General features: G+C 41.2%; 1 protein-coding gene across 1 annotated transcript; it reads left to right on the forward strand.

Moving 5' to 3' along the window:
• Positions 1 to 274: 274 nt before the first annotated feature.
• Positions 275 to 14523, forward strand: LOC135549246 (alpha-1A adrenergic receptor-like). Its single transcript, XM_064979273.1, has 2 exons — positions 275 to 1232; positions 12453 to 14523. The coding sequence occupies exons 1-2, from the start codon at positions 275 to 277 to the stop codon at positions 12992 to 12994; spliced, it is 1500 nt and encodes a 499-aa protein (XP_064835345.1). The 3' UTR covers positions 12995 to 14523.
• The last annotated feature ends 471 nt before the right edge of the window (positions 14524 to 14994 follow it).

Genomic DNA, 14994 nt, shown 5'->3' on the forward strand with positions numbered 1-14994 from the left:
GAGAGGCGACAGTCACGACGACTGCAGCAGCTGGTTAAAGTGATATAATCTTGTGTTATGAAATTGAAGTTTTCCGGGAAACATCAGGGGATTATGGAACCACACCATAGGTCATTGCGCTTTTTCGATCCGTTTTGCGCTCATTCTTAGTAATTGTTTTAATTTCCAAAGCCACTTGAAATGAAGAATACTGGTGATTTAACAAAATGAACAATGTGTCTGTGTTGATCCATGGATTTACACTTATCTGGTATGGAGGAACTGGGTCATCAACATGAGTTTTGATACTGCTAATGATGCCAACTTCTGGAGTAACGGGTCCTCTGAGCTGTACGCAGAGACACCAGGACCGTTGTCTGCAAATAATTCCAATTTGACCACAGCGAATTACACAGACAGGAATCCTCTGGACCTTACCCGAGCCGTGTCAGTTGGTATGGTTCTGGGCGCTTTCATTTTGTTCGCAATCGTGGGCAACATACTCGTAATACTTTCCGTTGTGTGCAACAGACACCTGCGTATCCCAACGAACTATTTCATTATCAACCTAGCAATTGCAGACCTGTTACTGGGTACCACAGTTCTGCCCGTGTCCGCAACACTGGAGATTCTCGACTATTGGGTATTCGGGAGGATCTTCTGTGACATCTGGGCAGCAGTGGACGTGTTATGTTGCACGGCCTCCATCATGAGCCTGTGCGTAATATCCATAGACCGTTATATAGGCGTGCGCTACCCACTGCAGTACCCCTGTATAGTAACGGAGAAAAGAGCAATTTTGGCCATGCTCGGTGTGTGGGTTCTCGCCACTGTCATCTCCATCGGACCTCTACTAGGGTGGAAACAACCACCCTCAAATGATGACACCGTTTGCCCCATCACCGAAGAGCCCTTTTACGCACTCTTCTCCTCCCTGGGTTCATTTTACATACCTCTGGCTGTCATCCTGTGCATGTACTGCCAGGTTTATGTAGTTGCCAAACGGACAACTAAGAACTTGGAGGCGGGGGTCATGAAAGAACGCATGGACTCGAATGAGCTCACGCTCAGGATCCACTGCAAAAACGCACAGCTGCAAGAATACTGCGTCACGGGCAAAGGCCAGGCGCGGAGCACACTAACGGTGAAACTGCTCAAGTTCTCCCGAGAGAAGAAAGCTGCTAAAACTCTGGGTGTGGTGGTAGGCATGTTTATTCTCTGCTGGCTGCCATTCTTCCTCGTGCTGCCCATCGGTAGGTTTGGCGTTTTTTTTGTTTGTTGCAAACTTGTGTCACAATTTCTCACTAGTTCTATTGGGTTAAATTGAACCACATACCTGTTAGATAGATATGACACTGCACGCATACATGTTGTTTTTGAACCTTGAATGTGTGCGTATGTTTGCGTGCGTGTGTGTGTGACATGACAGGACAGCATCTAACCGAACAGCCTATTCTCTGCTAGTGTCCTCCAATGCAAGTATACAGCGCATTTGGAAAGTATTCAGACCCCGTGACTTTTTCCACATTTTATTACATTACAGCCTTGTTCTAAAATTGATTAAATGTTTTTTCCCCTCATCGATCTACAAACAATACCCTATAATGACAAAGCAAAAACAGGTTTTTAGAAATGTTGGCAAAAAATGTGACATTTACATAAGTATTTACATAAGTATTCAGACCCTTTCCTCAGTATTTTGTTGAAAAACCTTTGGCAGTGATTACAGCCGTGAGTCTTCTTGTGTACGACACTACAAGCTTGGCACACCTGTATTTGGGGAGTTTCTCCCATTCTTCTCTGCAGATCCTCTCCAGCTCTGTCAGGTTGGATGGAGTGCGTCGCTGCACAGCTATTTTCAGGTCTCTCCAGAGATGTTGGATCAGGTTCAAGTTTGGGCTCTGGCTGGGCCCCTCAAGGACATTCAGAGACTTGTCCTGAATCCAATCCTGTGTTATCATGGCTGTGTGCTTAGGGTCGTCGTCCACAGAGGAACTCTAGAGCTCTGTCAGAGTGACCATCGGGTTCTTGGTCACCTCCCTGACCAAGGCCCTTCTCCCCTGATTGCTCAGTTTGGCCGGGCGGCCAGCTCTAGGAAGAGTCTTGGTGGTTTCAAACTTCTTCCATTTAAGAATGATGGAGGCCACTGTGTTTTTTGGGACCTTCAATGCTGCAGAAATGTCTTGGTACCCTTTTCCAGATCTGTGCCTCGACACAATCAATTCCTTCGACCTCATAGTTTTGTTTCGCTCTGACATACCCTGTCAACTGTGGGACCTTATATAGTCAGGTTTGTGCCTGTCCAAATCATGTCCAATCAATTCAATTTACGACAGGTGGACTCCAATCAAGTTGTAGATACATCTCAGGGATGATCAATGGAAACAGAATGCAACTGAGCTCAATTTCGAGTCTCATAGCAAAGGGTCTGAATACCTAAATAAGGTATTTTTTAAATGTTATGTTGTAAATTAGCAAAAGAATTCACAAAAACCTGTTTTCACTCTGTCGTTATGGAGTATTGTGATGTCATTATGGAGTATTGTGATGTCATTATGGAGTATTGTGTGTACATTGACGAGGAAAAAAATGAATTTGAATCCATTTTAGAAAAAAGCTGTAACCTAACAAAATGTGGAAAAAAGTCAAGGGGTCGGAGTACTTTCCCGAATGCGCTGTATAAACACTTAAGCACTCAAGCAGATATATACAGACAGAAACACTTTCTCCCTACCTCACTCCCTCTCTCACACACACACACACACACACACACACACACACACACACACACACACACACACACACACACACACACACACACACACACACACACACACACACATATATAATAATTTTTTTCATATACAGTATGCCAACAATATAGAGTTTTCATAATAAGGATTTAACTAGAAGCAGTATGTACCCATGCCAAAACATGTAGGGTATTAACTTCCTTTTATTATGTGGGAAAAGGGTATTAACTTTTCCATGAATTAACTTGCCATATTTTCTAGTCATTGGCACTAGAAACGGGCAATCTTTCCTTTACATTTTGTAAAGAAATGACACACACACACACACACAACCAGACACACTGTCACATTATAACACACACAATCTACACATACATTATCCTTTAGTTGTACTGTTTGTATATATTGTATTTTACATGTGTGTGTGACTGTTCTTGTCTATCGGTGTATGAGAGTTTCTGCTACTCGTCATGTTTTATGTTTTTGTGATGACCGCCGAATGAATAGCTGCTGCTTCAGCAAAACCTAATGGGATTACAAATAAAGCACTAAAGCAAAAGCATCAACAGCCCTATACCACTAGACAGGAGACTATATAAATAGCTACAAAAAACATCAATAGCCCTATATCACTAGGCAGGAGACTATATAAATAGCTACAAAAACATCAATAGTCTTATATCACTAGGCAGGAGACTATACAAATAGCTACAAAAAACATCAATGGCTCTATATCACTAGGCAGGAGACTATAAATAGCTACAAAAAACACCAATAGCCCTATATCACTAGGCAGGGGACTATATAAATAGCTACAAAAAACATCAATAGCCCTATATCACTAGGCAGGAGACTATAAATAGCTACAAAAAACACCAATAGCCCTATATCACTAGGCAGGGGACTATATAAATAGCTACAAAAAACATCAATAGCCCTATATCACTAGGCAGGGGACTATATAAATAGCTACAAAAAACATCAATAGCCCTATATCACTAGGCAGGATACTATATAGATAGCTACAAAAAACATCAATAGCCCTATATCACTAGGCAGGGAACTATATATATAGCTAAAAAAAAAACATCAATAGCCCTATATCACTAGGCAGGAGACTATATAAATAGCTACAAAAAAACATCAATAGTCCTATATCACTAGGCAGGATACTATATAGATAGCTACAAAAAACATCAATAGCCCTATATCACTAGGCAGGAGACTATAAATAGCTACAAAAAACACCAATAGCCCTATATCACTAGGCAGGGGACTATATAAATAGCTACAAAAAACATCAATAGCCCTATATCACTAGGCAGGAGACTATATAAATAGCTACAAAAAACATCAATAGCCCTATATCACTAGGCAGGGGACTATATATATAGCTACAAAAAACATCAATAGCCCTATATCACTAGGCAGGGGACTATATATATAGCTACAAAAAACATCAATAGCCCTATATCACTAGGCAGGGGACTATATAAATAGCTACAAAAAACATCAATAGCCCTATATCACTAGGCAGGGGACTATATATATAGCTACAAAAAACATCAATAGCCCTATACCACTAGGCAGGAGACTATAAATAGCTACAAAAAACACCAATAGCCCTATATCACTAGGCAGGAGACTATATAAATAGCTACAAAAAACATCAATAGCCCTATATCACTAGGCAGGGGACTATATATATAGCTACAAAAAACATCAATAGCCCTATATCACTAGGCAGGAGACTATATAAATAGCTACAAAAAACATCAATAGCCCTATATCACTAGGCAGGGGACTATATAGATAGCTACAAAAAACATCAATAGCCCTATATCACTAGGCAGGGGACTATATAGATAGCTACAAAAAAACATCAATAGCCCTATATCACTAGGCAGGAGACTATATAGATAGCTACAAAAAACATCAATAGCCCTATATCACTAGGCAGGGGACTATATAGATAGCTACAAAAAAACATCAATAGCCCTATATCACTAGGCAGGAGACTATATAGATAGCTACAAAAAACATCAATAGCCCTATATCACTAGGCAGGAGACTATATAGATAGCTACAAAAAACATCAATAGCCCTATATCACTAGGCAGGAGACTATATAGATAGCTACAAAAAACACCAATAGCCCTATATCACTAGGCAGGAGACTATAGCTACAAATAGCATCAAATATGATCAATTATTGATTATACTCATTATTTTGTGCTTTTACTAAACCAGCTTGTTCATCACATAAATAAATCCTGAATTCTCCTTTTTCAAGCTTGATATCGATCAGTCCTCACCGTGCTTGAGATGACAGAAATGGTCAGTGTTGTGGCGATAAGCAGGTTATTTGGAACTGCTGACATTACCCGGTGTTTAATGTCCAATCGTGGCTCCCTTTAGTTTCCTGAGGCCTCGTCTGGGTGCAGTATGGACCATAAGGCTGTGTGGGTAATAGAGATGGAGACGTATATGCATTGAGGCACAGCAGTCACCTAGCCTGGCCACACCATGGAAGTGGAAGCAATGTGTAGAGGTGGTGACAGCCAGTGAAGATTCGCACAGAGTAAATTGATGTTGCAAAATTAAGACAATGCTTTGGGTAGTAACCTAATTAGTCTGCCGTTTGTCCGTGTCTTTGTGTGTACCATACGGTATAGGAACCCTGTTGGACCCTCCCCCGAGAAGCTCAGGGACATTTTAAAATAATAAAAATGTCATTGGTTTGAAGGATTACAGCTTTCCTGACGCTGGTTGTAATTTCCCCCTCCTATCGGGGTTATGGAATAGGATGTTTGATATATGTGTTATGTATTCTGGGAGCAACAATAAGCCCTGAATAGCTCCGTCTTTGCTTTCTCTGCCCTCACAATGCTTTCAGACTACCAGTATATCAGTGAATATATCATCTACAGAACGTTATATTCAATTCTTATTTACTTGAGGTATGGAGATTGAGAATAGGTATTATCTCAATTATGCAATAAAACCCAAGATGTAAACTGTAATAATTGGGATATATGGTGTTTTCATTGGAAATGATTGGGTCCTTACAAAGCACTCACTCATATGTTTTCAGTCGTTAACCTACTGTGTAGCCGTTCTCTCTGACAAATTGGATCAAAATAGCTGGGTCAAATATTCTTGGTGTCCATATTCGACAGTCTATTGCAACTGGCAGGATTTTAAATAATCTATTTGAAAGCTTTTGTAGATTGTCTTTGACGATAGCGCCACTTTTCACTGCCAGTATAAACTATGCAATTCTCAAGCTGTCTGCACTGACCCAACGAAAGGCATGTTTTGTTTGTATCACCCAACATAATGTAATTACCACAAACAATGGTGCTCTGTGATCTAGTATGCCTGTATCTTACACCTTGTCCTCATGCGGAGGTGGTGAACAATAGAAGGATCATTTTGTGAGGAAAACAGGAAACAACATCTGTTCAAACAAACAAAGATGATGGTAATCAGGATAGAAGTTGAGAGGTTTTGCTTTTTTCATCACAAAACTCACCAGATGAACCGAAACATTACATACTAAAGATATTGCTCTTCCATTGTCGCTTTCCATGTTATGTAACCAATATTTACTGTTTTGTCAAGGTTACAAGTTGAATATATAACCTCTTAGAAAAAAGGGTTCAATAAGGATTCTTTGGCTGGACCACTAGGAGAACCCTTTTTGGTTCCAGGTAGAACTATTTTGGGTTCCAGGTAGAACCCTTTTTGGTTCCAAGTATAAATACCTTGAACCAAAAAAAAAATGTTTTTTTAAGGGTTATACTATGGGGACAACCAAAGAACCCTTTTAGGTTATATATAGCATATTTTTTTCTAAGCGTGTACAGACAATCATATTGCATTCCCACCATATTTAATAGATGATTCCAGAAGGTTTCAGACTAGTTAACTAACCAACCCAAATTCTCCAATGAGCTGTAATTTGAGCGTGATATGATGGTGATGGGTCCCTTATGCTTCTAGATCAGTGGTTCCCAAACTTTGCATAGTCCCGTACCCCTTCAAACATTCAGCCTCCAGCTGTACTCTCAAATGTTTTTTTTTGCCATCACAGGGTCCTGTGTGGCTCAGTCGGTAGAGCATGGCGCTTGCAACGCCAAGCGTCGTGGGTTCGATTCCCGCTAGGGCCACCCATATGTAAAAAGTAGTGGCCCCAGCCGACTTGTAAGTCGCTTTGGACAAAAGCGTCTGCTAAATGGGATATATTATTATTATTATTTATTATATTTATTGTAAGCCTGCCACACACACACTATACGATACATTTATTAAACATAAGAATGAGTTTTTGTTACAACCTGGCTCGTGGGAAGTGACAAAGAGCTCTTATATGACCAGGGCACAAATAATAATATAATAATAATATAATAATTTTGCTCTTTATTTAGCCATCTTACATATAAAAGCTTATCGGTTCAGCAAAAAAATGTGAATAACTCACCACAGGTTAATGAGAAGGGTGTGCTTGAAATGATGAATGTAGCAATGCCATGTTGGGTTGTATTGGAGAGCGTCTCAATCTTAAATCATTTCTACACACAGTCTGTGCCTGTATTTAGTTTTCATGCTAGTGAGGGCCGAGAAGAATCCACTCTCAAATAGGTACGTGGTTGCAAAGGGCATCAGTGTCCTAACAGCGCGATTTGCCAAGGCAGGATACTCTGAACGCAGCCCTATCCAGAAATCTGGCAGTGGCTTCTGATTAAATTCAATTTTCACAGAACCGCTTGTTGCAATTTCGATGAGGCTCTCTTGAGATATCGGTAAGTGGACTAGAGGCAGGGCATGAAAGAGATAACGAATCCACACAAAAAAATCATAGTTAAGGTTATGAGGCTATGATGGAAAGACCTGTGTGTTGTCCTTGTTAATGCAGACAAAGAGCTCCAACTTCTTAATCATTGCCTCAATTTTGTCCCGCACATTGAATATAGTTGCAGAGAGTTCCTGTAATCCAAGATTCAGATCATTCAGGTGAGAAAAAACATCACCCAGATAGTTTCTCACACGACTGGCATATCATTGCATAATGCAGAAAATACACGATAATTCAGGGGCCTTGCTTTAACTAAGTTAACCATTTTCACTGTAGTGTCCAAAACATCTTTCAAGCTGTCAGACATTCCCTTGGCAGCAAGAACCTCTCGGTGGATGCTGCAGTGTACCCAAGTGGCATTGGGAACAACTGCTTGCACGTGCGTTACCACTCCACTATGTCTCCCTGTCATGGCTTTGCACCTTCAGTATAGATACCAACAACACATCTTGACCACCAAAGTCCATTTGATGTCACAAAGCTGTCCAGTACTTTAAAAATATCCTCTCCTGTTGGCCTGGTTTCCGGTGATTTGCAGAAGCGGATGTCTTCCTTAATTGACCCCCCATAAACCTAACGGACATTTACCAGGAGCTGTGCCAGGCCCGCCACGTCTGTTGACTCATCCAGCTGTAACGCATATAATTCACTGACTTGTATTTCGCAGTAATAATTGTTTCAAAACATCTCCTGCCATGTCACTGATGTGTTGTAAAACAGTGTTGTTTGTTGAAGACATTGTCTGTATAGTTTCTCTGTCCTTTTCCCCCAGCATTGTCCCAGCCATATCCGCGGCAGCAAGAAGAATGAAGTCCTCCACAATAGTCTGGGGCTTCCCTGTCCTAGCCACTCGGTAGCTCACCATATAAGACTCTTCTAGCCCCTTCTTATTAATAGTATCTGTTGCTTTTATACATGTCTTACTCTCGCTCCAAAAACTCCCCGTCTTATTTTTCAAATTGTCATGTTTAGTTTGTAAATGTCTGGTTTTGGACATGATCTTTGACTCCATGCTTTCGTCCATTCGTAGATGTGTGAGGAGAGGTCCGAGGGTATTTAGTTCCCAGGTAGATCTGAGTCATTCATAGCCTACTCTATCATAGTCAAGTGTGTCTTAGAAAAGAAACCAAAACTAGAACAAAAGATAAACCCCTCCTTGTACATACCATCAATGCTTCTGTCTTAATTTTTTATTTTTTTAAATGCCAGTTATTTTCTCGTGCCATCAATGCAGTTCCTCTAATGGCCTCCACATTGGCAGGAGAGGGCATGGACTGAGAGATTCCGTTTGGGATTATTTCTATGGCGACTGATTGTGAAATGAGTCCAGGAACAATTATAGATGGAGGTGTTTGCTGCATTTTATCCTGAGTTCTCCTCCCCGTTCCTCGAACATGCTGTTCTTTAGCAGCCCTCAGGATGAAGCCAGGAGATGTGTTGAAAGCCTGCATCCTCACAGGGCACTGCAGTATTTAAACCTTTATTTAACCAGGCAAGTCAGTTAAGAACAAATTTAAACCTTTATTTAACCAGGCAAGTCAGTTAAGAACAAATTTAAACCTTTATTTAACCAGGCAAGTCAGTTAAGAACAAATTTAAACCTTTATTTAACCAGGCAAGTCAGTTAAGAACAAATTTAAACCTTTATTTAACCAGGCAAGTCAGTTAAGAACAAATTTAAACCTTTATTTAACCAGGCAAGTCAGTTAAGAACAAATTTAAACCTTTATTTTAAGAACAAATTTAAACCTTTATTTAACTAGGCAAGTCAGTTAAGAACAGGCAAGTCAGTTAAGAACAAATTTAAACCTTTATTTAAACCTTTATTTAACCAGGCAAGTCAGTTAAGAACAAATTTAAACCTTTATTTAACCAGGCAAGTCAGTTAAGAACAAATTTAAACCTTTATTTAACCAGGCAAGTCAGTTAAGAACAAATTCTTATTTTCAACGACGGCCTAGGAACAGTGGGTTAATTGCCTTGTTCAGGGGCAGAATGACAAATTTGTACCTTGTCAGCTCGGGGATTCAATCTTGCAACCTTCCGGTTACTAGTCCAACGCTCCAACCACTAGGCTACCTGCCACCCCTAAAGACCTCATACAGGCACTGTACATTTAACTGCTGTCTCTCTTTAGAGTCTGATGTATTTCACCAGTCCAGTTGCTTTGTTGTTTACTCCGTCTGTAGAGCAACATCGACTACCTTCCTTTGTTTGGCTTGATAGTCAGCCAGCGTTAAGCAGCCGTCGAGAAGGACTCGGTCAATTAGTAGATAAGAAAGCCGGAAGCATCTGGTTTCTGGATGTGTGAAAGACGTTGCCAGTAGATTAAGTGGTGAATTAGTGATTAAATCACTGGGTTAGATAGACTGTGGACAGAGAAATTGGACAGAGAGCTGTGATTTGTTGCCCTGGATTCCACAGTTGCACGGCACGACGGCACGGAGGAGCATCCTAAATCTTCTCAAGTGAGCACTATCAGAACATAGTGCAGGGTTTGAGTTAATTCTATTTCAATTCTAGTCAATTCGAAAGTCGAATTCCAAATTTCCCTCATTGAAAAGCATTGAAAATAATTGGAATTGGAATTTCAGTGTACTTGCAGAATTTAAATGGAATTGACACCAATCCCGGTATAGTGGGTTGGCTTCATGTGACGAGGGAGGTTCGGGGTTGAGGAGGTTACAGTGTATGGACCTGTGCTGGAGAACTGTACACACGTTTTACTGGAAAACAAACCCAGACAGAAGCACATCATTAATTACTGCAGTGGACTAAATCAGGGTCACACAGTGTGTTTCTTGGTTTGAAACAAATATACTTTGAAACAAAGGTTTTCACCTCACACTCATTTGGGCTCCCGATTGGCGCAGCAGTCGAAGGCACTGCATCTCAGTGCTAGAGGCTTCACTACAGGCCCTGGTTCAATTCCAGGCTGTATCACAACTGGCCATGATTGGGAGTCCCATAGGGAGGCGCACAATTGGCCCAGCGTTCTCCGGGTTAGGGTTTGGCCGGGATAGGCCGTCGTTGATAATATGAATTTGTTCTTAACTGACTTGCCTAGTTAAATTAAGGTTAAATTAAGGTTAAATTAAAAAATATTCATAGTTAAGGGCTTAAAAAAGTAAGACACCTGTACCATGTCAGAAATAGACTTGAAATGTATTCAATGTTGAGTTGCATCCCAATATTACACTTTATATATGTCACAGAAGACTGGCATATACCAAAACCGTTTGACATAGAAACACCAGATTTCTGGCGTTTAAAAAAAAAAAAAAAAAAAGGTTTATAATTGTTTTTATTGATAACATTACACCCATGGGGACACTAGGTCATTTAACTGCAGGAAAGGACTACAGTGTAACCACAGTCTCTCCTCAGGCCAGGCTGAGAAATTACAAATGTGTCCTTGAATTAGATGGTTCTAAGAGCCATGGTTCTATTATGAGAAAATACAGTAATAACTCTTGTTAAACATCTCTCCATCCCAGAGTCTAAAGAGAGAACCAGGATGGAATGCCACATCTTTCTCTTCAGGTTTTCATCCAATAACGTGACAGCCAGGGTTTCTGTGGCAGGACATACCAAAGTGGATGAGTACCCACAATGCTGAGTCCAAAAAGGCCAAAAAAGGGGATGTGATGTTCAACAGGGGAGGAGTGCAAGGGCAGTAAAACAGTGGACTCCCAGCAGTGAAAGCCTCTGGGATTAGTTCGGCTGTAAAATTAGGAAGACTTTGGAATGATGACGGATCTCTGTGACCTTTGTTTATGAGCTGGAGACAGTAAAGATAAAGATACAACTCCAGAAAGTGCTTCTCTGAAACTGATACTATCTTATGCCAGCGCAGTAGTGGCATTGCTTACTGTAATGATTTCTTTATTGAATGTGAGATTGCTTGTAAATCCTGCCTTATCTTTAACTTTTTCCACATTTGCAGTTGTATAGCTTTTATTCTTTAACATTCAAGGTTCAGTAGCTTATTTAGAATCAGTGAAGGCTGATGTGAGGTCGGTAGAGTTGACCTCAGTGGTTAAGGAGACCATAGTACAGTAATGATGAGTGCCGTCAGTGAGTCACCTTATCTTTCTCCATCTAAAACAAACCGAAACAGGAAACAGCCAAGACAATAGAATCAGCACCAAGATGGTAGCCATTGGAATCACTGTGTAGCCATCATTGTAAGCGTTGGAGAGCCACCAATCTCCATCTCTCTGTTATCGGGGGGGGGGGGGGGGGGGCTGTGTATATCAGGTGCTTGAGGTAGGTGTGTCGTATCACACACAATAGAATGTACCTTTCATGCTTGAATGAATGTATGATTATATATTTGAAATAAATTTGTCTTAAGTTCTATCGGGAAAAAATATATAACGCTTCAAAATTACCAGCAGACAGACAATCTGTCTGTATTAAAGAGTTGAATAAAGACCCCCGCCCTGCACTCCCTAAAACGTTTTCTCATCTCATCTCCTTCGTCGCTGATCATTGATCTGAAAGGTCTGGGAAGGTGACAGCAAGCCTGTATTTCACCTTTCTCCGTCTCTCTCGATCAGTGGTGCGGAGTGAGAGGAGAATGCCGGTGGATAGCTGCCGGAACATTGGCTTTCTGTGAGGTTCTATTGAATACTGCCATCTATTGATCATCAAAATGAATGGATTGAAGAGATGCTTCCTCACTTACATTATTGTCTCAGGATACATCTACCACAACAGTACATAGCACAGCTTAATCATTTCTCAAATGTAAAGTCATGTGTCATAAAAAAAAGTAATGCCTAAAAGATGCGTAATAACATTTGTTTTTCCGATAATATCTCTCAATTGATAATCTATTTCATCATGTACTCTCTCAGGATCGTTCAACGCCAACCTGCGTCCCTCGGAGACGTTCTTCAAGGTGATCTTCTGGCTGGGCTACTTCAACAGCTGCCTGAACCCCATCATCTACCCCTGCTACAGCCGAGAGTTCAAGCAGGCCTTCATCCGTATCCTTAAGTGCCGCTGCCATCAGAAGAAGAAGCAGAAGGGTTGGAGGGCCTACTACAACCAACGTTCCTCTCGCCTGGGCTCCACCAATACCTCCTACCTGAACGGAAGTCAGCAGACCCTGTCCTCCGTCAACCCCAGCCCTCGCTGTGTCAGCAAAGGGACTGGCTCTCGCCTAGAGCCTGGGTTTGACCTCAACTCCCCATCCCCCTGCACGTCTCTGCCTGGGAGCCCCTTCACTGGCCAGATGAGAGCCCTCCCTGGGGCTGTCTACCAGAGCACCAGCGGAAATAACAGAGTCCACCTGGTCTCTCCCCTGGCCAGGGAGTCAGTTCATGCCAATGGACAGAGTAGGAATGGAGAGGTGGAGCACGGATCAATCAGGGCAACACCTGACACAATTATGTAATGACTGTGTGGTTGCACCAGTCATACGCCTGGACAATATCATTTGATAGTCTGTACTAATGCTGGCATGAGACTTTTTTTAGAGACACTATACATTGGATCATTGTAAATGTCTAAATGCAATATGGACAGCAGCCTAACTACTGTAGCAGTATGGATTGAAGATGTCCACATCACAATGTTTCCCTGAGTATTTATTACTAAGAATCTGGTTGCTTCTAGTTCCATGTCCTCCAAATGTCATCGTCAATAGGTCTTTTGGTCTTTTGGACAATTTTAGACAGAACATTGAAGTCTACTGCACAAAACATTTGCAGAACAATGCGTGCAGCTCTGGCACATAATAACTAGGCCCTTGAAAGAATCCATGAAAAAGGGACCAACTGTACCCACGGTTTGACTTGGGTTGCACTGCTCTGCATTTGTAACAGATACATATAGTTGAAGTCGGAGGTTTACATACACTGTAGCCAAATACATTTCAGCTCAGTTTTTCACATTTCCTGACATTTAATCTCAGTAAAAATTCCCTGTCTTAGGTCAGTTAGGATAATCACTTTATTTTAAGAATATGAATTGTCAGAATAATAGTGGAGAGAATTATTTATTTCAGCTTTTATTTCTTTCATGACATTCCCATTGGGTCAGAAGTGTACATACACTCAATTAGTATTTGGTAGCATTGCCTTTAAATTGTTTAACTTGGGTAAAACATTTTGGGTAGCCTTCCACAAGCTTCCCACTTTAAATTGGGTGAATTTTGGCCCATTCCTCCTGACTGAGCTGGTGTAACTGAGTCAGGTCTGTAGGCCTCCTTGCTCGCACACGCTTTTTCGGTTCTGCACACAAAATTTCTATAGGATTGAGGTCAGGCCTTTGTGATGGCCACTCCAATACCTTGACTTTGTTGTCCTTAAGCCATTTTGCCACAACATTGGAACTATGCTTGGGGTCATTGTCCATTTGGAAGACCCATTTGCAACCAAGCTTAAACTTCCTGACTGATGTCTTGAGATGTTGCTTCAATATATCCACATCATTTTCTTTCCTCATGATGCTATCTATCTTGTGAAGTGCACCAGTCCCTCCTGCAGCAAAGTGTCCCCACAACATGATGCTGCCACTCCATGCTTCATGGTTGGGATGGTGTTCTTCGGCTTGCAAGCCTCCCCCTTTTTCCTCAAACATAACGATGTCATCATGGCCAAACAGTTCTATTTTTGTTTCTTCAGACCACAGGACATTTCTCCAAAAAGTATTATCTTTGTCCCCATGTGCAGTTGCAAACCGTAGTCTGGCTTTTTCCATGGCGGTTTTGGAGCAGTGGCTTCTTCCTTGCCGAGTGGCCTTCCAGGTTATGTCGATATAGGACTCATTTTACTGTGGATATAGACACTTTTGTACCTGTTTCCTCCAGCATCTTCACAAGGTCCTTTGCTGTTGTTCTGGGATTGATTTGCACTTTCTCACCAAAGTACGTTCATCTCTAGGAGACAGAACGCGTCTCCTTCCTGAGCGGTATGATGGCTGCGTGGTCCCATAGTGTTGATACTTGCGTACTATTGTTTGTACAGATGAACGCGGTACCTTCAGGCGTTCGGAAATGCTCCCAAGGATGAACCAGACTTGTGGAGGTCTAAAAAAATAATTGGCTAATTTCATTTGATTTTCCTATGATGTCAAGCAAAGAGGCACTGAGTATGAAGGTCGGCCTTGAAATACATCCACAGGTACACCTCCAATTGACTCAAATGATGTCAATTAGCCTATCAGAAACTTCTAAAGCTATGACATCATTTTCTGGAATTTTCCAAGCTGTTTAAAGGCACAGTCAACTTAGTGTATGTAAACTTCTGACCCACTGGAATTGTGATATACTGAATTATAAGTGAAATAATCTGTCTGTAAACAATTGGTGGAAAAGTCACTTGTGTCATGCACACAGTAGATGTCCTAACCGACTTGCCAAAACTATATTTTGTTAACAAGAAATGTGTGGAG

The sequence above is a fragment of the Oncorhynchus masou genome, chromosome 12, assembly GCF_036934945.1.
Source record: "Oncorhynchus masou masou isolate Uvic2021 chromosome 12, UVic_Omas_1.1, whole genome shotgun sequence".
NCBI lineage: Eukaryota > Metazoa > Chordata > Actinopteri > Salmoniformes > Salmonidae > Oncorhynchus > Oncorhynchus masou.